At 47.9% G+C, this 27,500-nt stretch overlaps 1 protein-coding gene across 14 annotated transcripts in view; it reads left to right on the top strand.

Annotated features, from left to right (window-relative positions):
• inpp5a (inositol polyphosphate-5-phosphatase A) overlaps positions 1–27,500 on the top strand; it is a 105,028-nt gene that overhangs the window by 14,282 nt on the left and 63,246 nt on the right. For 3 of the 14 annotated variants that reach the window (XM_081724598.1, XM_035531373.2, XM_035531374.2), the window contains exons 2-4: positions 9,589–9,630; positions 19,839–19,939; positions 21,054–21,141. In XM_081724598.1, the coding sequence (XP_081580724.1) occupies positions 9,589–9,630; positions 19,839–19,939; positions 21,054–21,141 (231 nt within the window). Of the gene's footprint in view, positions 1–320; positions 886–9,588; positions 9,631–12,527; positions 12,647–19,412; positions 19,720–19,838; positions 19,940–21,053; positions 21,142–27,500 lie in introns of those variants that run through there. The other 11 variants (XM_081724602.1, XR_014126498.1, XR_014126497.1 and 8 more) reach the window with 11 other exon arrangements.

The raw sequence follows: 27,500 nt of genomic DNA, 5'->3' as shown, positions 1-27,500 counted from the left end.
CGTCTCGGCGCTAAGTGGAAAACAAATGCTTCAAGTGTGTGTAACAGCACGCGGGGCTGGCGTGTGGAAAGGAATTTTCCTGGTGGAACTTGGTCAGATAAACGGAGCAGGGATGACCGGACTGCTGTAACCACACCTATGGCCTAAAGGTCCCTCCTGTACACACCGTCCTCGTATCCTCCCTTCCTATTCTCTCTCTCTCTCTCTCTCTCTCTCTCTCTTGCACTCTCTCTCTCTCACATTTCTGAAGGAGACCACATTCATCCCCAGTCCCTTTTCACACTGTGTGAGGCTGTGTGTTGGGTTCTCAGCTTGGGGGGATAGCGCAGCTTTTAAATGTAAATCAGCTGGCCCGAGCCTCTTTCCGCTGGGCCGGTGAATAACGCCTGTTCAGCCTGCTGTCCCCTTATTAGTCACTTAGTTAACTTCTTAAGTTACCTCAAGGTCATTACCCACGGCTGTCTGGGTTTCTGCGAACGGCCACAGATTGTAGCACGCAGTCTGGATTTTAAAGGGTAGATTTTCTTAAAAAGCTGTTTCCGTTTTTTTTCCTTTTTCTTTTTCCTCGAGGAACGTCAACATGTGTGATCTTATCAGGGTACTGGGAGTTCTGCTGGCTACTAGCTATGGAGGAGAAGGCTTGGTCAAGTTTAGAAAGCACGACAATCGGCTGCAAGTTGTTTATATTGCGACATGCAAAATAGTTTGAGGCTTTATGCAAAGAAAACTGAGAGAAGGAGAATGAAGACGTGCCATTCCAGCTCCACGGTTTTCCTCTGAACGTTAATGGAAAGGTCGTGTGTGACGGGGCTGCTTCATGGCATACTGGAAATGGCTGTGGTACAGAGATGCCCCTCTGCGTCTCCAGCGTCAGTCACTTTCATGGTAATATATGAAATGATTTCTTCTGTAAAGCCTCTTTAAAGCTTGTGAAATGTCGAACTCTGTAAAGGATAAATTATAACTGCAGTTTCCCACATTACAGGAGAAGAAAAAAGAAAACATCACACGTTCTGTTAACCTCCGTGTCTAGATCGGTCAGACCTTTGGTGTCTGAACAGAACAGACTGTCTCACTTTTCTTTGGTGTCTTCTTGAAGGAAGCAGCTGGGAACAGCTGCAGTGCTGATCAGATGTGTGAATCTGAGCGTCGCCGCCATCTCTCCTCACTGCAGCTCACAAGGGCCTCAGAGGGCCTCTGTTTAAGGAGAAACCAAGGTTTGTCCCTGACCCAGAGTTGGACACCCATGTCAGGCCAACCTGACGGGTCCCAGACGGGTCTGCTGGGCTCTGCCGAGTCTCTCGTGCACCAGTAGGGCCCCAGTGCAGCAGTAAATGATGTCCAAAGCTGGAGAAATTGTTGTTTTGTTTTTTTTTACTTTCAGCCGACTACGAATTTTCATGAGAGAGAACATAAGAGAATGAGATCCCTCCCTCCCCCAAACACGCACATTTCTACTTAGGTTTTAGTATCATGTGTCTCATAAGAAGGGTCATGACCAGGGGACTCAGGTGATTACAATGCCCCTGAGCGCCTGTGGAGTGGAGGAGCTCGATGGCTTTATTCTCCCTGTGAATGTTTCACAAGAGGTGTGCGTGGCCCGGGCCGCGTGTGTCGGTGGGTGAGCGCTAATGGGCTGCTGCTTTGTCCTGATCTGCCTGTGCTGGTGTTCCTTCACTGGGATTTCCTGCCTCCAGCTTCCTTATCTGCTTTGCCCAAGGACGACTTTCTTCAGCCTGCAGCATCTTCTCAAAACTGTGCGTGCATGCGTGTGTGTGCGCGCATCTTGGAAGAAAGAGTCTGAGTGAGTTAATGAGGCTCATACAGTTGCTCTGTGGCATTGAGTGGGGACCCGTCAGTGTGAGGCCTACCAGGAAGAAGGCAGCAGACTTGCGCTTGAAGTGGGACTCCCTTCCCCTGACTCAGGTGTTCCTGGGAAGCCTGGACTCACTGGTGTATAAAACATTTTGACTTCGCAGACTCTGGCTCATTCATTTTGCAGACGTGTGCCTGCCTTAGCAGTGAGTTGACATCGTTGAAGGATAATTGCTCATCAATGGAAAATTGAGCACTGAGTTAATTCACTGCTAAGCACCTCCATGGAAGCTTGCCATATGTGGTGGCCCCTTTTCCAGAGATCCGTGAGGCTGTGCTCCGTCATTATCCAGCCTGAATGTCGGAGCGGATAACAGGGATGGGGCTTTGGGGCTTTTAAACCCGAAACTATAAACGAGAAAATTTGCTGTCGTATTATTCTGTGCTGTCAATGCTAATAATCCATCTATATGTGAGAGGACACATTACTCCATTTTGTAGATCTCACGCCCATCCTCCTGAAGCAATGCTGGCAGCCTCGCCACACTGAAGTGGTCGTCAGCGCACAGGCCTCGGCTGTGATGCTCTGCGCATCTGCTGGGCTTGTTTAGCATGCAGGAAAACCAGGAGGAAGCGGTCAGGCGTGCCCGTCTCTCTGATGCTGCGGCTTCGTCCCCAGCTGCCGCTCTGATTTCGTTATGGCAGGATTGCTTGTTTGCCTGTTTTCCATGCGCGTTGCTGCAGGCACTTCGTGCCCCCCCCCCCCACCCCTAACGCGGGCGTGCCCGCACACATGCACGCCCCTGCTGCTCGGGAGCCGGGGAGAGGGGGCGCAGATGCCGCACCGCTGGCAGTCACAACCGTTCTGAAGTCTGAAGCGTCTCTCTCCCAGAGGGGGCTGCTCTGTCAGATCTGGTGCCTGTGTGTGTGTTTTTTTTTCCAGCTACCCGAACATGTGTGGAGCAGGGTTGTGGCAAGTAGGCCCACCGACTGTCCTGTTTTACTGTGAGGCCATGAAACGTTATGAACCTCGAGACTGTCCGACGTAGCCATGCGTCGGTGCAGATCTCGGGATGCTAGTTTTCACGGTGGTATCCCCCTTTTTCGGGCTGTGCAGGATAATGGAGGCAGGCCAGTACCCTGATGTATCCACACTGTCACTATGTGTGTGTGTGTGTGTGTGTGTTTGTGTGCGCTGGTGAGTAGAGGTGGGTTTACTTTTCCATGCTCTGTGCCTGAGGAGCAAACCTCAATTAGGCTAAGTGTGTTTTCATATCCTGTACTAATGACACTGAGCTTGGTGTATTGATAGCAGGTATGTTTATGGGGGGGGGAAATCACACCTGCTGATCTTGCTCTGACGTTCTTGCTCTCTGGAGGAGCGAGTAAAGGTCCGCTGATTAATTTGAGCTGTCCTCACAATCTCCGTGGTTTTGGCCTAATTAGTTCTATAATGAGTGACCCTTGATGAGAATTACATAACGGCCTGACTGTCTGAAGAAGGCCAGCGGCTCTGCTCCTCCTCCTCCTCCTCCTCCTCCTCCTCCTCCTCCTCCAGTGCGTCCGTCCTTCCTCACACAGACCTGCTGCACACTCTGCTGAGAGGCTCCATAACAAGCCAAACAAGGAAAGGCACCAGTCACCAGTTCTTCAGTGCTTGCTTGCGTGCTCTCTCTCTCTCTCTCTCTCTCTCTCTCTCTCTCTCTCTCTCTCTCCCCCTCTCCTTACCCCCACCCCTCTGTCAGGCCCATTTAAAGCTCTCGGTCGTTGCTCTGCCAGTATTTTTAGTGGGTTGCTTCTCCCCAGACACCTGTAGCATGACCTCCTTTCCCTCTGGCCTCACTCTGTGAGTAGGCTGGCTGCCTGTACAGATCTGAGCGCAGATTATCTGATGTACACTGCTGATCTGAACACAATTCTCTGCCATGCTCTACAGATCTGAATGCAGTTTTCTACCATAAACTGCAATAAGGTCTGTAGCATATCTGACAAATGCTACATATTTGCCATATGCTACATACCTGAAGGCATCTAATCTGACAAGTGATAATGTAATGACATTTAATAGCCTCTTTTGTAGCATGTATTATTTGCACATGATTTTCTTTAATATTCAAATTAATTTTCTACACTTTTGAATTTGAATAATAAAACCCACTTCCACAGAGCCAAGGTGGGCTGTGTATTGCTGATGGCTTTGTTTTGAGACAGGCTGTGACTAGTGTGTGTTTACCGTGTGGTCTTTGGCTTTCACCTTGAAAACTTTGCTGTTTCCTCAGTGCGAGAATCTTTCTGGCCATATTGTCGTTCTCCTATTGGGCGCTTTTTCTGACAGCTTCCTTAGAGAACTGACCATAGATGTGTGTGACAGTGTGTGAGTGCGTGAGTCACCGTTGTCTAGCTGTCAGACCTCTTATGTCATGTATGTAGTGATGGCGTGCTCTGTCTGTTACTGGTGAGTGATGGGCTGGCCAGTGCACGCTGTCTTTCTCTGTCTATCTGTGGTCCCTCCAGCTGTCTCTTTACGTGCTTACATGTAAGGAGCCAGCTGGAGACAGCTCCTTGCATCTCTCTCTCTCTCTCTCTCTCTCTCTCCTCTCTCTCTCTCTCTCTCTCTCTGCTATATTCCTTTTGTTGTTGCCCTTCGGTTCGTGTGTGTCTCTCTTCCACTCCCCACTTACACACAGCTCTTCTGGGGTTGCCTCAGTCCTACAGTAACCAGGCAACAGTAAACAGCTGCTGAGATTGCTGGAAAGTGATGGAGAACTACCCGCTGCTTGTTTAAAGCACCGCGTGTGTGTGTGTGAGTGAGTCTAAATTAGTAGACATTGTGTTAATGAGTGAGGAGGCCTCTGCAGTTTTTACCATCCAATTCCTTAATGGGAACAGGCCAACACTGAAATGGAGGATGAATGTAAAGTGCTAACTGAGCTGTGGTGTCCTTCATTGATGAGGCTGTGAAGACTCTCCCTCTCACACCCCCTGGCTTCTGGGCTGCTGCCGTTCACCCCTCTGTGCAGGGTAACTCCTGCTTTATGATCATATGAGGGTTTTGTTTGAATCATTAAAGAAAGGCCTACAAATCATACATGCGAGTAGCCTGGAACCAAAGTGAAACTTACCTTTAACAGAGTCATGTGGTCTGAGCTCTGGGCAAACTGTATTCTACATTAAACAAGCCTTATTACACTCATCCCTTACAGAACCTTGCGTGCTTGGAAGTCTCACGCTAACACATCTGTTTTTGGAATCAAGCTTGATTTGAACAAATCGGGATTCTTGAAAGGAACTGTAAACAAGTTGCTGGTTAAATTTAGGTAACCTTTTATGTCATACTGCATATTTGGCCATATAATAAAAAAAAAAAAAGAAACATGAGGGAAATGAACACAAGTCCACAGCAGTCCTGTGGATGTTAATACAGTGAGACAGGCTTGACCAACATGACCTGCAGCTAGGTCCTGTTATCATTCATCTGCAGATTGTGAACTGAAAGAAACTGAAACCATCTGAAACCTTTCCAGGAAACATTGACGGAGTGATTCTTGCTTTTGTTATAACCTGATTATACTATTCAGCCGTGACATTACTGGCGCCGGATACAGAGACAGTTGAGTTGGGCGTGCGGTCAGACGAGATTCACCTTTGGGTCTTCCTCTTTTCCCATCACCATGCACTGTCATTTTTAACAGACTACCATTGACTGGAAGTAATGGAGCATGTTGTTTTCAGTGAAACAGTCACCGTGGAAACAGCGGTGCCAACGCTAGTGTTGTCTTTGGGGAAGCGGCTCACGCTAACGCTTTGATCCTGCACCCTGCTGGATGGTAGGCTGGCTTCATCCACTCGGCTGGTTAGTTCCCACGGCGACCGAGGTGGAGCTGGCCCAGAATGCTTGAGAGCGTTGGGAATAATTTTCCTGCAATGCAGAGCTCAGCCAGGGAGTGCACGGGGGGTGATTAGGACGTGTCGCTTTTGAAGTGAGCGTGTCACTCCTCAGTAGACCTGACACTTCCAGGGCAAGTGATTGTGTGCTCAACAGTAGCGGCAGCTCACGTAAAGGGTGTGCAGCTAGTTGCCTCTCAGCACAGAGACCTCTCAAAGCATCTGTGACAAGTTGCCTCTCAGTGCAGATCTCAAAGCATCCGCGGCAGTGATGTGAGCAGTGATTCCTGCATGTCTGGACCAGAAGCCTATCCTGCACAGAGAGATCCTAGTAAAGACCATGCAGGGGAATCTCTAACGTCCCAATGCTCTCCCCTCTCACATCTGCTGGGAGGGACCACACCATCTCCTCAACCATCTCCTCAGCAGATGTGGGGAACATATCTACCCTCAAGCAGTGAATATCCAGAGCAGCTCCAAACCAATTTACACACACACACACACACACACACACACACACACACACACACACACACACACACACACACTGGCACTCGTGCTCTCTCTCTCTCTCTCTCTCTCTCTCTCTCTCTTTCGCTCGCTCTCTCTCTCTCTCTCTCTCTCTCTCTCTCTCTCTCTCTCTCTCTCTCTCTCATTCTGCATCTTGCAGGATAAAGTTAGCAGACCTAAATTGTTACAGTACCAGTAATCAGTTTGTATTGTTTTATTTTAGCACTTGTCTACATCAGCTGTGTCACTCAAAAATGTATAAACCACTGCTTATGTCTGCCAGCAGAGTAGCATAGAGTGCATTTCTCTTTCTCTCGCGCTCTCTCTCTCTCTCTCTCTCTCTCTCTCTCTCTGTGTGTGAGTGCTGTAAATGACTCTGGCTTGTTTGGTAAGTGTAAGTTGTTCTATTGATTCATCTTAGAGTGCTCGAGACTCATTTTCGAGTGCTTCCTGAAGACATGCTCTCCACTGTCGGTGGAGGTTCTTGGGCTCAGATCGAGTTCAGTCTTGAGTTCCCTGCGGTGCGGAAAACTGGGCCAGATGGATGGAAGCAAGACGGTGTGACGTGCTGGCAGCAGTACTGAGGGAGTCCTGCACGAGTCGCTGTGCTAATTTTAACCTGCCTTTAGTGGAGCCCTGTCTCTAATTAGCAGCAAATTAACTTGCGCTCAGAGCAACGGGGCAGGCCTGATTTCAGAGGGGTCTCCGGAGGGAGGGAGGCCTACTTCCGCCCCTCTCCCAAGGCACCTTCACTGGTCCTGTACGCTGGCCTGTGGGAGGTCCCTGGTGTTGAATGCCCACAACTCCCACCTGCTCTCTCTGACCATATCTGGTCAGGCTGCTTGGACAGGGGCAGTTGTGTCCTCCCTGGCTTGGGTGTGAATCACATTTAATGCTTTTAGCTCCCATGTGCAAAATAATAGGATTTATTTTAGTGTACGGACGCTCATGAATGATTTTTTTTTTTTCATGTTTTGTCTCTTACATAAGAGGAAAAGGAAGATTCAGTTCTGCAGTATCTGCATGTAGCGTTTTTAACGAACATCTGCATGCTCATTTTTAATGAACGTCTCTTATTGATGCCAGATGGTCATTATTTGTTAGAAACCTAAATTCAGATTCAGAATGGCCACCCCTAGCACCCTCCTATAAAAGTGATATTAACAAAAACCAAAAACATTATTGTTTTGCATATGTATGTAAATTTTTGGACACAGAGTGATCGTGATATCATCTCGCAATTTTCCTATCGGTTTATCCACTTATAGTTTAGGATTTGTTTGTCAGTTTAGCATACCCCATGGGACTGAAATGCAGATTATTTGGTTTGGCACATGTTTCTTAGGTCCCGTGCTGGGATTAATGGCCCAGCCGTGGCGTTAATGCCGTGTTGGTGGGTGTTTTGTGCTGCCTCTTAGGCCAGAGACCTTTTTTCTTCTTATTTGGGCTTCTAGCTGCAGTGAGCCAACCATCTTGGGACCTGTTCTATGGAGCTTTTGTGGGAAGTTGTATCTGATTATATAAGTGTGCAGTTTTAGGTGTTAGGTGGCACTTTGGGTCTCTAGGCTGGAGAAACAGAAAAGCACTTTAAGGTCAGCAAACGTTTGCATGATGAGTCTGTGACAGATGTGACGTTCTAGTTATGTACTCTTTTGAAGTGTGAGACATACAAAAAGCATCACTAGGGACTGGTTCCCTATTCAGGCTTCCTGATGATATTGAATCTTAAGTTGCAGTTGCATTATTACTGTTTCTAGGGTGTGCTTTTGTGTCAAACACCATGGGAAATCACATGAGGTTGTGTGTGTTTTTTTTCACATGTATTTGCTGTGAGAAGCAGAGCTGTGTTTGGGCTGCTCTGTTTTGGTCGTGCGCACTGCGGGTTTTCAGCTGCAGCCAAACCCCAGTTCAAGGCGGAATTCTTGGAAAGAGACACGCGTGTTCCTCAGTCTTCAGAAGAGTTTCAATGCTGGTGTGGATGTCTGAAACACACTCAGCCACTGCGCGTGCTCCTGACTCTAAACCACTCACTCGTCCTCATGTGGTGTCCAGATAACCAAACGTACTGAGGGTGCACCAAACGTACTGAGGATGTCAGAAATAATGATCTCACTTCAAACAGTTTGGCGACAGGCAGACATATGCCAGGGCTTCAGTATTGTCTTGTCTCTTCCTCAGAGCAGACATGCATGGGACCCAGACAAGGTACAGGTGCAACACCAATGCCATTTGTGTCTTAGTTTGTCTTAAACTACTGTCCATATTTAGTGCATATCCAAGTTTAACTCTCTCCATGACCCTGACTAATAACAAGGTTCAGTACTGATGTCCTTATATAGCCCTGCGGTCTGCAGAGTGTGTGCAAGTGTGTGTTTTTGGTGTGTGTGTGTGTGTGTGTGGGGTGTGTGTGTGTTTGTAAGGAGTTCTGCAGGCACTCATGGGAACCGGCTTTTCTTCTCTTCCACTATTCTGTCCGTCTTTGCCAGTGTTTGCTGCTCCGTGTTTAGCGTTCCCTCCTGGAAACGGGCGTCCAGATCAGGCCAGAGTCTTGAGCGGAGTAACACGGCAGCTTACGCACTATTAATACCTTAGCTCAGGCTGCATGGGACTCTGCAGCAGATCGAAAAGCACCCGTTTTAGTTTTGGAGCTGGTTGCTATGGGAACGGTCCTGGAGTTTTATGCATGTTGGGAAGTGATGGTTTGAGTTACTCAGGAGCAAGGAACCAAAGGAGCACTGAGTCATAAGGAACCATCAGTAGGGTATCAGCAGAGAGGTGTGAACAGCCCAAGCCTTGGGGCCCTGTCTGCTGCATCCTGTATTGTACATTTACAGTGCTGCACGTCATCAGTTAAGCAGCCCACAAGGCCCTGCACACTCCAAGGCTGGCGGGCCTGCCACTTTTTACTGCAGGTTTCCATCCCAGTGGCATGATTGCGTTCACAGACATGCACGATACCGGTACACGCAGAGATTTACGCTGCATTCGCCTCCCACTTTATAAGACACACCCTCCTTGAACCTGCGCACGCTGGCGTTTTATTGGCTATGCCTTTCCTATAGGTGCATTATGGGTGCGGGTTTACAGGTTATAGCCCACCCACTACTGTTTATTACTGGTCAGGTTCTAGCCACAGGATTCTGCACACCTACCATGTCTCTCTAATAAAGACATGTCTCTAAGAGCCCAAGTAGTTAGTGTATACGACGAGACCCGCTGCCTGTTCCTGCACATTTGTTACTGTACGTGTTGGAGTGTGTTCTGTTCCTGCAGTGTGTCGTGCACGCCGCTGCACCATGTGGCTGGCCACGGTGCTGCGCTGGCGTGCGCCATCTAGTACCCATCATCGCTTACCCCCTTTTTGTTCTCTCGTTGCAGCCCGTCAACCTGCAGAAGACCTGGCTACGGGAGTTCTACCAGGTGAGTGTGCACCCTGTCCGAGCTACGGTGATTAGAAAGAGGAGGGCTTCGGGAGGGGCGGGGTCGGGCTTCGGGAGGGGCGGGGGCGGGCTTCGGGAGGGGGCGGGGTCAAACTCCGTTCGGCACGGCAGAGCTGATCCATGCAGCAGGAGCAGTGTGTGCACTGCGTTCATCTAACTGGCCTGGTGCAGGTTCCTCGCTCAAATTCCTGTGCTGCTCTCACCTTGCACCTCTCTATGTGTCATCACACCTACTTCTGTATCTTACCTTCTGATCTGACAGCAAGTGTCAGACAAACCACAGCTTTTTCCACTGCGTGTGTGTATGCACGCGCTTGTGTATGTGTGAGCATGTCTGTACGTGTGTGTGTGTGTGTGTGTGTGTGTATGAATGTCATGAGAGTGTAATTATGTTGTAATTTGCAAAAGGAATGAAACAGTTAAGGAGCTTATTTATTAGAGGTGTGAAATATTTAACTACATAAAAGTTTGCATGGAAAATATAGCATAATTTTTTGCCAGTTCATAATGGTACAAACTTATGCTGTATTTTATTAACATTTACATTTTGATAAAATAAATCATTTTCATTTACATTTGCTCCCGGTGATATCATTCATTGTCACAATCTCACTCATTTATGTCAATATTAACCCTTCAGATGCATTCCGACCTCTTCCGCCGACCTCTGACCTCGGGAACTAAATTCCCGGCTATATGCAATTTTTTACATCTTAATGCACATAAGACTGAATTTTTGATTATAGGTAATAAATCTGTCATCTCTTCATTTTTCATTTCTATACTGGTTGTGGTTGACACTCCAGTTCATTTACACCTCTAGGTTACATTACTGTAATTCTCTTTTCTATGGTTTACCCTCTAAATCTCTGCGCCCTTCAGCGTACGCAACACGTTGCAGCTAGAGTCTTGGTCTCCACTAAGAAATCTGCACATAGTACGCTGGTTACCTAGTGTTAAACACGTCCGTTATAACAGTCTCCTAATACCTTTTAAAGCACTTCGTTGCATTACGTCCTTATATGTTACAGAATTGCTCCATCCGTACATTCTGTTTCGCACAGTAAGGTCCTCTGATACAGGTGTCTCCACCGTGGGTGTCGGGCTTAAAGTTCTTCTGTCTAGAACTCCCTTCCTAAGCCTGTTTGGTCTCTCTTCTCTCTGTGTTTCATCATCTACTGCCACTCCTGACCTGATGTTTGTTTGGCTTATTCTCTATTCTGGTCTTTTCTGTTTTTGCTTACTTTCTTATATAGTGCGAAAGGCACTATATAAATCAAACCTAATAATAATAATAATAATAATAATTAATAATCTTTGTTTCTGTGCATGCTAACCATTCTTCCAAGTACACCAGCAGAGCAGTAGTCCAGCAGGCCAGATTTCGATATCTAGACAGACATGCGCACACACACACACACACACACACACACACACACACACACACACACACACACACACACAGACCTGCTTCCAGACCTGTGCTTGCCTTGGTAAATACCAAATTCACCAAGGACCTGGGAGAGTTTGGGAAAGCAGTTCATTTGTATTTTATGAAAAACAGCAGCTTTCCAATCGGCAACCCCAGCCCGCACGTTATTTACCTAACAAACACAGAATCAAATGGGCCTCTCCCTCACCCTGCCACATCACCACGCACGGTGCCGCTTCTGTTCGGTTCTGTTGTCTCTTCTCTGCCCAGCCACCCTTTGACCTTTTCTTCCAGGAACACTGCAATACTAAGAGTGTTCAATATTATACTCACCTACCTCATGATCTGCGTTATGTAATTGTGCCTAGAGTCTGCCTAGAGTCTCTACGTTTGCCTTCGCTGGCTGTACGTCAGATACCACAACAGGACTGCAGGAGGTGGTGACCTCGGTGACCTCCAGCTTGCGTGTATGCGTGTAGCATCTGAGAGCAGACCATCTGGGCACAGGAGCAGGCAAACATGACCACTGCCTTTCACCTGCTCTCCAGGACTGGGTTGTCCAGGTGCTGTCTACTTCCCAAAGAGACGGAGAAGCCAGTGGGAGAGAGGCAGGGAGAGAGAGAGGCAGGGAGGGAGGGAGAGAGAGACACACACACAGAGAGAGAGAGAGAGGCAGGGAGGGAGGGAGAGACACACACACAGAGGGAGAGAGAGAGGCAGGGAGGGAGGGAGAGAGAGACACACACACAGAGGGAGAGAGAGAGGCAGGGAGGGAGGGAGAGAGAGACACACACACAGAGGGAGAGAGAGAGGCAGGGAGGGAGGGAGAGAGAGACACACACACAGAGGGAGAGAGAGAGGCAGGGAGGGAGGGAGAGAGAGACACACACACAGAGGGAGAGAGAGAGGCAGGGAGGGAGGGAGAGAGAGACACACACACAGAGGGAGAGAGAGAGGCAGGGAGGGAGGGAGAGAGAGACACACACACAGAGGGAGAGAGAGAGGCAGGGAGGGAGGGAGAGAGAGACACACACACAGAGGGAGAGAGAGAGGGGGGGGGAAGGGAGGGAGACACTTTCCTGGAAGTACGGCAGCTCCTGTTTAATTAAAGTGAGAGATTAGATGCAGCCTGCACCTCTTCATCTCTCTGCTTGCCATCTGCTACTGACCTGTCTAAAGTATGTATGTGTGTGTGTGTGTGTGTGTGTGTGTGTGTGTGTATGTGTGTATGTGTGTATGTGTGTATGTGTGTATGTGTGTATGTGTGTGTGTGTGTGTGTGTGTGTGTGTGTGTGTGTGTGTGTGTATGTGTGTGTATGTGTGTGTATGTGTGTGTATGTGTGTGTATGTGTGTGTATGTGTGTGTATGTGTGTGTGTGTGCACTCTTTTTTTATTTTTTTTTTTGTGATGTGTGAATCTGATTTTAAGCAAATCTTTGTCCCAGAGTGCATGCAGTTAGCAGCCCTACCCAAGCTGATGCACAGGCTGACATTTGAGTGAGAATGGAGGGACACACCAGGGGCAGCGAGGGGCCAGATGGGAGAGATTTTCATCACCACAAATGTAGGTCTGGGTTCATTCAGTCTTACACAATATGGAAACAGTTTTTGTTTACTTTGGGCCAAGCCATTCAGTCTTCTACAGGCACCATCTGCCTCTCGCTCTGTGCGTGTGTGCGTGTGTGCGTGCGTGCGTGCGGGGAGGTTGTAAGTTACTGAAAATTGACCATTTCTTCATTTCCCCAGTGAGAAAAATAAACAAGACTCCTCTTGACTCCAACTGACACCAGTGAGCACACACACACACACACAATAATGACCTAGTTACTAGTTACCATATGTCTGCCTTCATATGAAACACCCAATCCGCACCCAGGGATGCTGATTAAAGTAGGCTTAGGTTAAAGTAGTCTTAGATTAAAGTAGGCTTTAATGTAGCATCACAGTACCCAGCACAACATGGGTGGTTTGGGAAGGGTGAACCCAGGGAGGGTCTGCAGCTTAGCTTGGCAACAGACCAACCAATATTCACCAACACAAATACTGACTCAACTTGCCCATACCTACAGCTAGCCCTGTTTTGGAATATTTGGGCCTACCCAGGTGAACTGGTTTATGCTGGAGTCACTCTCCAGCATGACACCTGGAGGGTGAACATGCTGGAGTCACTCTGCAGTGTGACACCTGGAGGGTGAGCATGCTGGAGTCACTCTGACTCTCGTAAAGAAGCGGGCATTTAAACAGCATGTGGACCTGTAAGGATGTAGATATTACGCTTATTCAAATGACTAATATGTTTTTCTTATTAACATGTAAGCCTATGTAAGTCCTTCCCAAACCCTAGTGTGGTGCTTGGGCCCAGAGTGCCAGAGCTCCAGCTGGTCTTGATAGTCCAGGTCTCTGGAGGTCCACGTTCATAAGTTGTTTTGTTGTTTTTCCATCATAGGAACAAATAGCAAATGCTGTGCATAATCTGTTGGACTCAGTTGTGTTTATTCAAACAGTTCCTACTGGACAGACCTGTTACTGAGAGGGAGACCCGAGTATGCAGGAATGTCTAGCAGCTGCGTTTCTCACACACTGCCCTGGATGAGTTATCTGAGGGGAGCAGGAAAAGCCCGCTAGTCATTCTTGTCTTATGACCGTGTGTGTGTGTGTGTGTGTGTGTGTGTGTGTGTGTGTAAGAGATCAGGGAAGGCCTGTAAGTGCTTGCCAGACCTCACAAGTATGACGTCATGGAAATCTCCCCCCCCCCCCCCCCCCGCCCTGTTTTTCTCTATCTCTCGCTCGCTCGCTCTCTCTTGCTTTGCGCGCTCTCTCTCTCTCTCACACTCACACTCTCACTCTCACTCTCACTCACACTCACTCTCTCCCTCTCTGTGTAATGACAACACCCGGCTGCCTGGCAGAACTCCTGAACTGTGAACTGGTTACAAGGACATGCTTGGACAGATAAACACAGACAAGGTCACACAGATACAGATCATCTGCCCGGATGAACAGGAAATAAAATGTATCTGGGATTACACTTTATTTTGATGGTCCCCTAGATTATGTACAGCTAACAAGCGATTGGTTGAAACGAACATAACTGTCAGCATGGTTAAGACTGGAGTTAGCTTTAGCGTTAAGGTTGGGCATCTTGATCACTTTTCCAGCAACATGCTGAAACTCTGAAGCACTTTCTCCCTTTAAAACAGACAGCTCTGTCCTGAGAGAGAAGGCCAAGGACTAAGTCATCACGTAGTCCAAGTCTGTGGGCCAAAAAGGACGATTGTCTATAAAATAAATCCCCCCCCATAAGCACAAGATTTGGTTTGCAACACACAAATATAACGCATGCATAAAATAATAACAAGCTATATTAACTGTTACTGTAAAAAAAAAAAAAAAACTGAAAAAAGGATAAATGGCCATTACTCATTTAGTAGTGTGTTGGTTCTACATGTGCAAAAGTGCAAAACGTAATTTTCTGTAGACATTAAAAGAAATCAGCTGCCGTGAACCTTTGCCGGTCATTCCGTGTTTGCGTCCAAACCCAGTTTCCAGTCTGTAATGGGGCCTGCTGTCCACCGACTCCACCTCAGTAACAGTGTGCGTACAGACAGGGGGGCATTCACCCAGAGTCAGGAGCCATGTCCTTCAGACCTTCAGAGCCAAGCAACCACCTCACCAGGAATCATTCACGGTGCACCAGGACTGGCCACTGGGAAGGGAGCTCTGATCGGCACTGAGAAGGAAACAGGCTACGCAGCCGGCAGTGCTCAGGCCAAACCCGAGAGGAGAGAAGAGCCACTTGGTGAATACTGTTAAATGTTTGGATTGTGTTAAAACTGATCGGAAGTCCTATGAACGGGAGTTTAGCGTGGGTGGAGCGTCTCATCGCTGGTCCCGTAGGTGGAGTCATGCAGGCGGGGCTTGGCTCCCACCGCCTCCCTGCTCCGCAGGCAGATGTTGACGGATCATACGTTCTCGGCCGTCCACAGTTTCTTCAGTGCGTTTATCGGGTTTAAGGCCTCTGGTCTTTAAAGTCATTGACTCCAAGGTCATGGGATCAATTCCCAGGCAGCACACAAGCTGTCATACTGATAAATATTTAATCAGCTCTGGACACGTGCTGTAAATGTAGTGTCTTCACTGGAAACTGAAGATGTTTCCTTTCAAAGTTTATGGCTTTTACAGGAAAGATAAAAGGTAGATAAAAGGGAAAAGCTGAAGAAAAAACGAAGGAGTAGTAAAATAATCTTCAGCTAATTTGTCAGATCTCTCAAGCCTTCCTTCAGTGTCTGCTCTTCTGCTCTCTTCTCCTCCTCTCTTTTCTCTTTTTTTGCTTCTGCCTCGTTTTATGTCTCTCCGAGTGTCCGCATCACCCCCCAAAAATGCAGCATGTTTTTCTGTTCCGCTGGCTTCATAGTCGTTGAAACTCTTGTTTTATGGAACTCGGCTCTTTCCTCCGCCAGCTGTGTTCCTACCACAGACCTGCAGGGTCCCGTCCTGGAGCCGTAGCGGAGGCCCAGAGCCTTAGTGTGTTGTGGGGAACAAATGACTCGTGACAAACGTGAGACGTTTTCACTGGAGGTTGCAATGGTTTATATCTCCCAGTATAACAGGACATCACGAGAAACTTGTGTTTTTCTGCAGGAGTCTCAGGTTTAGGGTGAATGTGCACCACTGTATTGAAACCCGGGGGTGGGGGTGGAGTGGAGACAGGGTCAGCCCGTCGGTTCATGCAGTGTGTCAAATCTAATATCTTTTTGATAATAATTTATATTATTATTATTCGGTTAACAATGCCGCTTTATGTTCTCCTGAGTGGCTCTGTGATCTCTGGCTGAGTTCCCAGTGATGCCGCCCCTCGCCAGGAGCCAGAGACTGCATAATCACACTGACACTCCGGGTGAGGTTGGGTGGTCCCTTGCTCTCCAGCCCACCCCCGACCGAGGCGCTGCGCAATCGGGTAAACCCGCGAGCTGACCCTCCCACTCCAGGCCTGGTGGTGTCATGTGATGGAGCACGGGGGTGGAGCATCGCGAGAGGCCAAGATGCTGCTGGTGTGTGATCTCATGGCTCACAGTTTTCTCCTTGTCCTGGGACAACTCGCGTGACTCCGCTGTATACGCGGGGGTCTTGTGGCTTGTACAGACCCCCTAACAATGTTCAGCATTCTCGGTAGAGCGGCGTCTCAAGTAAACAAAACGGCAGGGATGGCGGAAATGAAAACAAATAAAGGCGAGCGGTTGGAAGTGCACGCAAACGTAACCAAACAAATCCCCTCACCCGAGACATGTGCACAGGAGCGGCGTCGTCTGGGCGGGTCTTCCTCGTGAACAAATAAAAGGTGTTTTCACCATCGCATGGGGCATGCTGCTAATTCCGTGTTTTGGTTTAATGGATTTTATGGATTCTCATTTGACTGATAGTGTGGATTAAAACACAGCTGGGAGCCATGGCCCGATTCTACCTGGCAATATCTGTTATGATGAGATGTTGATGTCAATGTTTGTGCACACGCACACAGGCTGTCTTGTCTGTGTGCAAGAGTGCTCGGTCTTTTTATGGTCCTGTTATTTTTTATTATTTTCAAAATAATAGAATCATTTTACTGTCTGTTTGGAATGTACTGGGCTATTTCACATACAGTTGTTCTCTTTTGGCTGTAATGTTTTAAGCCCTGGTACTCCTAGGCTGAGTGGAAACGGTGGTTTGTATCTGGGATGTCCACTCTGAGCTGATTTATACGGGAAGGTGCCGAGTCCTTTACGGCCGCTAACTCGCGGTCAGTTTCCTGTGCCTGCCAGCGTAATCGGCAGGTCAGCAAGTATGCAGCAGACAGGGAATTGCATTGAGCACTTCTGTTTTTACTTTATGCACAAGGTCGTGATTTAAAGATACATTACAGATGTGTTTTCTCAATTATCCTACATTTAAAGTGTCCAGTGCTGTGGATGATGGAAGCCAACGGAGATCTAATTGATGCTTTTATTTTTGATTAGAAACATTTTGGGAAAAACACACACGCACAAACATCACCCTGCACCAGGGACCACCCTCACCTGCGGTAAAATAACTGATGTTTATATTGTGAAACTTGTTTTAAATATGTATCATTTATACAGTACATACGCACAATGTCAATATTTTCTGAATGAGGGGATATCAGCTGTGAGTTCTCTAGGCTTTTACTAACATTTAGGTTTCTAACATCTATGTTGCAATGTACATGTTTGCCCATTTAACAGGCGCCATATCCAGCACCAGAGTACACGGAGATCAGCGCGAGCTTCCGTGCACGAGGATGAGTATAAACATTTGGACACGCGCGGAGAAAACCCTCCTCTTTGACAAACTTTACCGCCATCCTGCATCCGTGATCTGCCTGCTTGTCATTATGCAATGGATTACTGTGAAAATCGCCCCCCCCAACACACGTACATTAGGTCCTGTCTCCACACACACACACATACACACACGTACGTTAGGTCCTGTCTCCACACACACACACCACACACACGTACGTTAGGTCCTGTCTCCACACACACACACCACACACACGTACATTAGGTCCTGTCTCCACACACACACACACACACACACACACACACACACACACACACACACAGACCTTAGGTCCTGTCTCCACACACACACACGCCGTGCGCTACATCACTTACAGTTGTAACCAGCATTTTGAACTGGATGAATTCATGCAGATGCAGACTGAGTGCGTGTATATACAGACGGGTATGAAAATAAATACATAATAGAATATTCATACGTGTGTGTGTGCGTGTGTGTGTGTGAGTACAAAGGTATTCAGTCATTGGTAATACAGTATATAGGCAGGATTGAGCTGCTCATTTCAGAGTGCGTGTCTGTGAGCCCTGCAGCTGTTTTCCACCCGTGCACGAACGTTTCCAGATCTGCTTTTGCTTGTTGCCTTGCAAATATTGTAGTTGAAATCCTTTCCGTGACTTTGGCTTTTGACTGACTGTGGCCTCTGTTTCCTTACCGTCGCTCGACCTCCGCGGGCCCGTGTGAGGAGGAGGAGGCTTGTCTGCGTTTTCGTCGGCCTCCGTCTGAATTATTTACATTAGAGAAACAACAGCATTTACAGTAAACGTGGCGGCCCACACGAGGAGGAGGAGCACGTAGCTGTGTGTTGGTGTGTTTGTTTTTCCTATTAGCAGCAGGTGAGCTCAGCCTCCCAGGGGCCTGTGGCCAGAGGCCTGTTTATTGGCCTTGGCCTTCACGGCTGGACACGCAGGCTCCTGGCAAGAGATGCCCAGTCTGGCACTGCCGAGACAGTATTTCACACTACTTACTCTTTCCTCTATGCACTCGGTCCACGGCATATCTTGAATGTACACACACACACACACACACACACACACACACACACACACACACACACATTAGTCTTAGAAGGGGGAAACATTTCAAAAGCTGCAGGGAGGTCACCTTACTGGTCCAGGCTGAAAGGTCTACTAATCTTACTGGGTTTGGAGTTCCTGTGGCAGGCCCTGCACAGGCCATCCTGCTAAGTGAAGCACCACAGGCTGATGGAAAATCCATAGTGTGATTGCTCTACATTACCTTTATTTGATTTGGCTTTTAGTGGGAATAATGCAAGTGGGTGGAGGGAGTAGGCCTAAAAGCCTGGGCCTGTCCTGGCCCCGGCGGACCCCCGGGGGACACAGTTCCTGGGTGACTGTGATCTATGGCTTGCCCAGCATCCAAAGGCCTGACCCATGAGTGGCTATGAGTGCTGTAATTCACTTCCGTATGGATTTTCCGATACGGGTCGACACCTCGTAACAGGCAGAACTCAGGGGCCCCCACAGTCACAAACATTTCAAGCTCAGACATGTAACTCTTTGCATGATCAAGGCCTCTCACTCCCTCAAAGGTTTGTTGCTTTTAGAGTTCTTTCTTTCTCTGCGTCCTGTCTACCTGTCTCCCTCTCTCTGTGTCCTGTATCTGTGTCTTGTCTCGCTCTCTTTCTTCTTCTCTCTCGTTATGAACCCTCAGAAACCTTTTCCACTCGGTCTGTCTGATTCTCAGTGAGACTCCGCACTCTCAGACCTCTGTGTGAGTGCAGTTCCTCCCTGATGAAGTTTGGCAGTTGTGTATCTGCGAGCACCCGTCTCCTAATGCCTGTCCGCAGTTCACGCTGTGGGTGTGGGTGGGTGGGAGTGGGTGTGGGTGGGTGGGTGGTGATGGATGGTGTTTGATGATTATTATCCAGGGTGGGAGCCAAGTGTCTGGGTCCTCTGCAGACACACACACACACACACACACACACACATACACATACACATGCATCGCACACACTGGCCTGAGTGATGTTTTCCATGCATGTAGTAGCTAATGCATTGTTTCTCTTCCAGTGTATAAACTCCACATGCAGCTGAATGGCTCTGCATCCCGAGGGCTGGACACTCCCCTCATGTTGTCTCCTTTGCACCAAAGCTTTCTCAGACCTGCTCCATAAAGACAACCTTCTTATGGCCTCTGGTCACAGTTTGGTGGTCCGGGTGCTGTATGCCCCAGGCTGTTATTGCTGTTAGCTGGGAGTTGTGTCTGAGTTTGTCTGGGACTCAGGTCACCTTGGAGCAGTGTACAGATCTCCCTTTCCGGGTATAAAGTCAGAATGTAAAAATCCCGCAGCCTCTAAATGATTCTAAAACGTAATATGTGCCTCTGTTCCAACGAGCTTCTTTGATGAGGATGATGATTTTGTTGTGGTTGTTTTTCAGACGGTGCACACACACAAACCGCACTTTGTGGCGTTACACTGTCAAGAAGTGGGAGGGAAGAATTATGAAGAATCGATGACGCACGTGGACAGTTTCATCAAGTACGTGTTGCTCCGCCCCCTTTTGGCCCACCAGCCCAGAAACCGATGAATGGGAGTACCAGGTTCAGGGCAGCCGTAGCTTGATTGACAGCTCAACCAAGCTATTCAGTCTGGTGGGCTGGTGTTTCACTGTTTATGCCCTACATCTAAATTTCAGACTTGCCACAGCTAGCCCGGAAAGGAATGACTTTACGTAAGCTTTACTTAACTGCACATGTAAAGCTGGATTTACCAAGTGTTGATGTTGTAAGCTGAAAAAAAAAAAAAAACGTTTTAAAATAATCAAGGCGATTTTTTTTAAAGGGTGCTTTTAAAATTGTTGACAGCAAAGCTCTGCGCCTGATTCAGAACACCTGTTGGATTCCTAAACCAGTCCTAATTTACTGATACTGTACACAATCTAAACTTGGACTGCCTTCCAGAGAACACTAGCAGAGCACACACGTCTTATCGCCACAGGGGTGTGCTGTTGGGCTACTCGGAGGGTAAATGACCCAGTACAACACAGGAGGCGAGCACTGCCCCAAAGAACTCCTCCATGGTTACCCGTTAATGCTCCGTCCTGTGAGGGGGCAAATCTATAACACTTATCGCTGACCATCACATGTTTGTGATCGAGCATTATCCGCAGAATTACCTAATGAGCATTTCCCCATTTTAGAGAGTTCACTGGCGCCCTCTGTTGGCCATGCGGGTATTGACTGGAACACTGTAGAGAGGGAGAAGTCTGAACTTAACCAAGGGCCCATTGCTTTTAAATGTGTGATCTTCACTGTAGCTCAGCCAGAGCACAGGAACATGAGCATTCAGGCCCACAATCTCACTGTGTAATAACAATTTGCTAGGTCAGAGGTAGCTCAGTGGTTAAAGTACTTTACTTATAATCAAAAGTTTGCTGCTTCAAGCCCCACCACTGCCAAGTTGCCACTGTTGGGCCCCTGAGCGAGGCCCTTAACCCTCCTCAATTGCTCAAGTTGTACTCTTACCATAATTGTAAGTTGCTTTGGGTAAAAGTGTCAGCTAAATGCTGGAAATGAAATTAGTCAGAGCACTTTCTGTTAGTTTAGCTAGCTTTGGTGGTCCATGACTGAAGCATGTTCCTTTCTCTTGCCAGAGAACTACTCTCCAGCGATGCTATGAAGGAGTACAGCAGAGCTCGGGTCTACCTCGATGAGAACTACAAGTCCCAGGAGCATTTCACAGTAAGAACTGGAGCCTGCTCCTACAATCTTCACAGCTCATTGGCCTTTAAGTATCTAGTAGTGTTCAGTGTGTAAGCATTGTTTTGAAATTTTTTTGTTTCTCTGTCTCTTTTGAAATGTCTTCTTTGTGACTCTTATTCCAAAATATTAAGAATGTATTCCTGGTCAATGAAAATCTTTTTTATGCAGGTACATATAGAAATAAATTGGCTTATCATTTATGCCAATAATACTGTAGCATTATGTTTTTGACTACATGATAAGTGGTCCTGATCCTTTGCGTCACATCAAATGAGCTTTCCCTCCACGCGATTTGGTTACACTGCTAGTAAGTTGATGGAGTTGCATACAATGTCCACAAGGTGGAAGCATACAGTTAATAATCAGTACAGCTTCTACAGCGATGTGTGAACACAACGGGTTAGGTTTAGGACTGCCATATTTTTTATATTATGTTTGGTTTTTGTTTGTTTGTTTAAAAAAACAAAAACAAAACAACTTCTACAAATTGTGATCTGAGCACACCAAACTAAATCAACTTCCCAATAGCACAGTTTTAAACGGGACCCTACTGGAAAAGAAAGATTATGACGAGATGTTTAAAATGAATATTAATTAGGAAAGTAGTATACGCTGCAAACGCACCCCCCTAAACTACCGTGAGTGCCAGCGGGCTGCAGCCGGCCGCCCGAGAGCTGGCGGTGGGTGCGCAGTCGCCTCCCTCCCTGCAAACTAAAGTTCAGCAGCAGCAAAGTTTCCAGTGCATCGCGCAGTCAATAAATCTCTTAATAGTCCAGTCATACCGGGCCTGTGCCATTTAGCTGCCACGTCGTGGCGTTTGTTTCCCCGGCCTTTCGATCTCTCGCTCCTGGGTAATTGTTTGTTGTCTGCTTCACCTGTCAATTTCCAGATAATGTGAGTGGAGCTGGGGCGGGCGGGGGATGAGCAGCAGGGCTTCCCTGAGTCCTCACGCTTCGGTAACCCGAAAGCCAAACCTTGGAGAGGGAAGAAGGCCAAAATTCCGTGATGGGACGCGTTTTGTTTACGACACGTACAAATGCGAATTGTTTTTGCATTTCTTTACTAAGGGATAGCACTAAGTGTTGGGAGCGTCCTCGTTTGTTAAGAACTTCCCAACAACCTCACATGATAGTTTAACAAGTTCTCCGTAGTTTGGAGCACACGAGTATACTCTGTTTCGGGGGTACGGAGTGGTGGGGAGCTAAATGGCAGCAGTTCCTTGTCCACCAGTGCTACTGGGAACGCCGGGAGCAGAGGGCAGCGTGAGATGGCGGTGGGTGGAGAGGGTTGGGGTGGAGGCAGCGTGGCGCTCTCTCCTACTGTTTTAATCCTGGTTAAGGTATACAGCAGGTAAAATGTCAATTAGGACGCCAGCCAGTCTGATCTGTCCGCTCCCCATGCACTTGTTCCACACTATTAATATTCATCATCCACCTCTGCCCCGGGGCCCCAAGGCTTCATGGGTAATGATGTGCACTAATGTCTGCCTCGTATCACGGCGGTGTGCACGTGCGTCTCCTGTCTGATGAGCAGTTCTGTGCGTTTAAACTGCATACAGACGTTGTTTCTCTGGTCCAGATGTGAGCCTCTTGGTCCTTTGCCTCTGCCAGATGTGCCACCTGTCCTGCTGCGTTCAGATGTTCTCTGTGGAAGTGATGGGAGACATAACCGATGATCAAATGTTCCTTTTGCTTTGGGCCTATCTGTACAGTCTTGGTGGTGAATGGTGCAGTGAAGCACCTCCGTCAACTACGCCTACACTGCAACCAAACGTGTCGAGCTTTTGTGTCTTTTAGAGCAGGCCCATAGCCTGCACCAACGTGTGTCTAGGTGGTAGTGTGCATCATTGAACACACACCAGCCCTCACCAATTGACTCCCACCGGCACCAGGCAGGGCTTGAGCTGGTGAGAGAGCAGCACCATTTAGTCCCCTGTCTCTCACTCGCTCGCTCATTCTCGATATCTCCCAGCAGTACAGTGGACATCCTGTACTTCTGGTGCATAGGGAGAATATTTCACCTTATTCCCCCATCATGCATGCTCGCGTGCGTGCGCGCACACACACACACATACACACACACACACACACACACACACACACACACACACTCCAATCCAACTTTCCTCTCTTCTCCAGGCACTGGCGAATGCATAACCAGGTTAAAATATTGCAGAGTGAAGCCACAGCCTCTAAAATGGTGCAGAGGACAGAGCGCACTGAGGCTATTTGAATGGAGGAGATGTCAGTGGAGCAATACAGCAGGAACATAACTCTCTCAGCCCATCAGTCATGCTCTCAGGAGTGCAAATACACACCACACGCATCCACTCACGCCGACCCCTGACACACACACACACTCCCACACCCCCACACACGCGCGTGCACACACATACACACTCTCCCTAGACATATGTTGAGCGACAATCGATGAGTCTGCCATCAGAAGTGAATTATTAAGGAGAGAAGGCAGGCCAGGGCGCACTGGGAACATTTGGGCTAAAATATATACACAATTAATGGATTGAACAGAGGGGCCAAAAAATGGATGCATTTATTATAGGGAGCCTAATCTGTGAATCTGAGTTCACCCTTTCCTATGTTCTGTGGCAGCTGTGTGCCCATAACACCCCCTTACGTGTGTTCAGTCTCTACCACACACACACACACACAGAGCTGTAGGCCTCATAAAAAGCAGCCTGATAAAGTGGTGTGTATGGTTGGATTAGTTTAGTGGGGGCCATCAGGATGCAGGGTGAGGAGTAAATCAGACGTATGCGTGTGTGTTGGCTTGTGTCCGGGCACGCGCGGGTGAGGTGTGTGTGTTTACGTGGTCGACTGGAGCAGATAATGATGTGATTGAAGTGTGGGGGGGGTTGGGCTGCAGCTTTGTGTACATTACGGCGCATGGCCCCGGCGCAGCAGCAGGAGCGGGTGGGCGGGCGTGGCCGTGGGCTACAGTGAAGGTGAGCCTGTCATATCGATCTTTTTAGTGCTAAAATATGAGCCACTTTACTCTGCTCCCCGGCCCAGTGATGGGAAAAATAATAACTCGGTCCCAAATTAAAAATATTGATCGCTGAGGAGGTGTTGAGAGCAAATAAACACCCACTGAAGGATTTCTCCACACCTCCCCCCATCTTTCTACGTCTCCGACCACACGCCCCCTCCCTGCTGTGCACACACGCAGGCCGTGGGGCTGACAGATGTGGACGTGTGGCTGGAGGGTAGCGTGCGTGTCTGCGGCCCGGCCCGACCCGGCAGCCGAGAGACCCGCGTCTAAGACTCCTTCGGCTTCCGATACAGTTTTGTTACAGTGGGTCATAAAATGTGTATAAAGAACAAAGAAATGCCATGAAGCACCAAGAAATATAACGAAAAGCCGTGTTTAAATGACTGCATGTCATCATAATTTACGATCATTTAGATTCTTGCAGACTATTTAACTGTGTGGTCAGTAACTGGTAGTTTTAAATTCCATGCCTGTATGGAAAGTACTACCTTGCTAGCAGTACTAGCAGTACAGATTTCTGAAGTTATCCAGGCCTACAGGAAGGCCGGTTTCTGTTGGCTGAATGTGGTGAGGGAGTGACTCTTCTTCCTGCCCCGCCCACTCATCTGGACACGACTAAACTCCTCCTCTCGCCCTTGTCCACGGCGACTTGCGGGGCTTTTATTCGTGCCTTTAGCTATGTGGGAGATGGTCCAGTTCTAGCTTTGGAGATGAGCGAACTGAAGCTGCTGCAGGAAACCAGTGGGTGGAGACGTGTGAGAACTTTAGGAGGTTGTAGACAGACCATGCAGCTGCGTTCTGGATGAGCTGAAGGGGTCCGACGGCCAGTTATACGCAGCCCCGTCCTGGAGCTGGGTCTGTGGTCTCCGTGCCACATGCCGACATCATGCAGACTTTTTTGCTTCATCCTCTTGTCTGATCGTGACTCAGCAATCCCGTGTGTGTGCCGCCAGCCCTTCGGACGTGTGAGAGAACAATTGCCACGAGGTTAATTTTATTGCAGGCTTCGTGCATTTGTGAGCAGGCAGGCGGAGCTGTCTGCCTGGCTCCTGAGGGATGGGCCTATTGCACTAGCCGGAACAGAAAAAGGGGAGGGAAGAGGCGGGGCCTAGTGCAGGCCCATCCCACTGAGACACGGCCACAAAGTTAATGAATAGATAGAAGATAAAGCAACCCATGGGAGAGAAGTAACATGAATAATATAATATGGTATAGATAAATATACCATGCCATTTGGTAACATGCCATTTCTGATTAGTGCTTTGATCATGTCAAAGGTTGTTAGATGCACTTTCAGCTTGATGTAGACTTTCTCTGGAGTAGGCAGGTCTGCAGCAGTAAGTCTCTGTCTGTCTTGCGCTTTGTCTATTTTCCCCCCTCTCTCTTTCCCCATCTATCAGTTGTCTGTTCCGCCCCGTCTGCCCCTCTGTGTCGCTCTCTTGGTAATCGGTCCAGTCCAGTGGTCCTACCAGTGTTGGCTTGCCAGTATTCGGTTACCGTGCAGCCAGAGCACTCCGTCAGTCCTGCATGACAAGTGCGGATGTGTGGAGAGATTCCAGATGTTCCGCTTCAGTTCCGGCCTCCATTTCTGGATCTATAAAGGAACATGATAACAGGAGCTTGTCTTGCCAAAAACCTCCAACAGAAACATTTCAGTGTGTTATATTTAGGGAAGCGCTGAAGTGTTGGTGTTTTAATTTTCCCATGGATATGTTTTGAACCTTTCACAGTTTTTCTTTATTCTCGTTCTTGTGGCTCTGCTGTCCCACAGTGAGGTGCTGAAGTCTTTAATACAGACGTTTAGTGGTGTTAACAGCTGGTCTCACTGTGTGGTTCTCTAAGCACTCTCATATACGTGCTGGTGGTGCTTGTGCATTTAAGGGTGTTTGCACGCTGCACCACTTTCAAGCACTTTAAACAGCAAAAAATGGCGGTGTGCTAAATAGAATCAACATAGTTGAAATTGGTATGGTATTTTTTTATTAATATGTAATAATATATTAATAATACTACATATTTTGGTCAGTATGTAAGTTAATTAAGTAATGTAAAAATATAACTCATCCATCTAGACTTTTACACAAGGTTGAATTTTTTCTCTCTCTCTCTCTCTCTCTCTCTCCCCCATGCCTTCAGGGCTGTATGTTTTCCCAAAGCGTATTGATTCGTGCTCCTCTTCATTTGCATGCCCGGGCAGATCCGCCTGACCCAGGCTCCCAGGCCTATTATATTCCCATTAGCTAATCTCTCTGCTTTGATTTCCATAATCTCTCTGCTATTGTAGCCTCTCACACTGCTGCTCTCTAGAGAAAAAGAGACTGGCTCCCAATGGGACTTTCCTAAAACACACACACACACACACACACACACACACACACACACACACACACACAGAAGCCACAGGAGTCATAAAAAGCAGACTTATAAAACTGTTTACACCACATGCTTAACTTAACCTTATTTAAAACTATTTAAAATTGCATTTGCCCAATAACAATTCACTTGCGCCATTTTGCAGTATAGAAGAATGCTTTATATCATCAGATATATTTGTGCTCTCTTGGAAGGAATTCTGATCATGTTTCCATGGCTGAGATTTATCCTTTCAAGAGCATCATCCGACTCCCTCACTTTCTCTCTCTCTCTCTCTCTCTCTCTCTCTCTCTCTCTCTCTCTCTCTCTCTCTCTCTCTCTCTCTCTCTCTCTCTCTCTCTCTCTCTCTCTCTCTTTCTCTCACACACACACACACACACACTCTCTCTCTCTCTCTTCAGGCACTCATCACATGAAGAGCTTGGCTGTGCCCAGCTCTTATCTCTCACCAGCTGTCAGCCGCATTGAGATTGAGGCTTTTGAATGGAACTGCACATCAGCCTGAAGGAGCTCGGCCTGTTGAACTCTCCGACACACTGCACACGCCACCTCTGCAGGCCGAGCCCAGACAGACTGATCAACTCACACCAGCTTTATAGGACACCCTGTCTGCTCAACTCACACCTGCTCTGTTGTAGAGCCTGTCTGTTAGCTCCAGTTTGTCTATTCCTGCTGTCAGTTTCTTCTAGTGACTGAAATTCTGTGATTTAATGTATACACATCTTCTATTCACCACACACACGCGTTCTAGGGTGTGTCGCTTGACACATTGCACTTTAGAGGTAGTTCATTTTGCTCAGTGTCCTTGGCAGGCCGGTGTGAGCGCCGAATGATAAAGGTGAGCGTTCGCTGTACACACGGACGCCTTTCAGCTGGGCCGCCCTCTAAAAGGCTCTTCTTAATTATCTCCATCTGCCTTTGCTTACCCTTCGTTCTGGACATCTCTGGGAGAG

The sequence above is a fragment of the Electrophorus electricus genome, chromosome 12, assembly GCF_041902795.1.
Source record: "Electrophorus electricus isolate QZ-2024a chromosome 12, ASM4190279v1, whole genome shotgun sequence".
NCBI lineage: Eukaryota > Metazoa > Chordata > Actinopteri > Gymnotiformes > Gymnotidae > Electrophorus > Electrophorus electricus.
The sequence above is the reverse complement of the archived record's forward strand: the minus strand, read 5'-3'. Positions and strand labels throughout refer to the sequence as shown.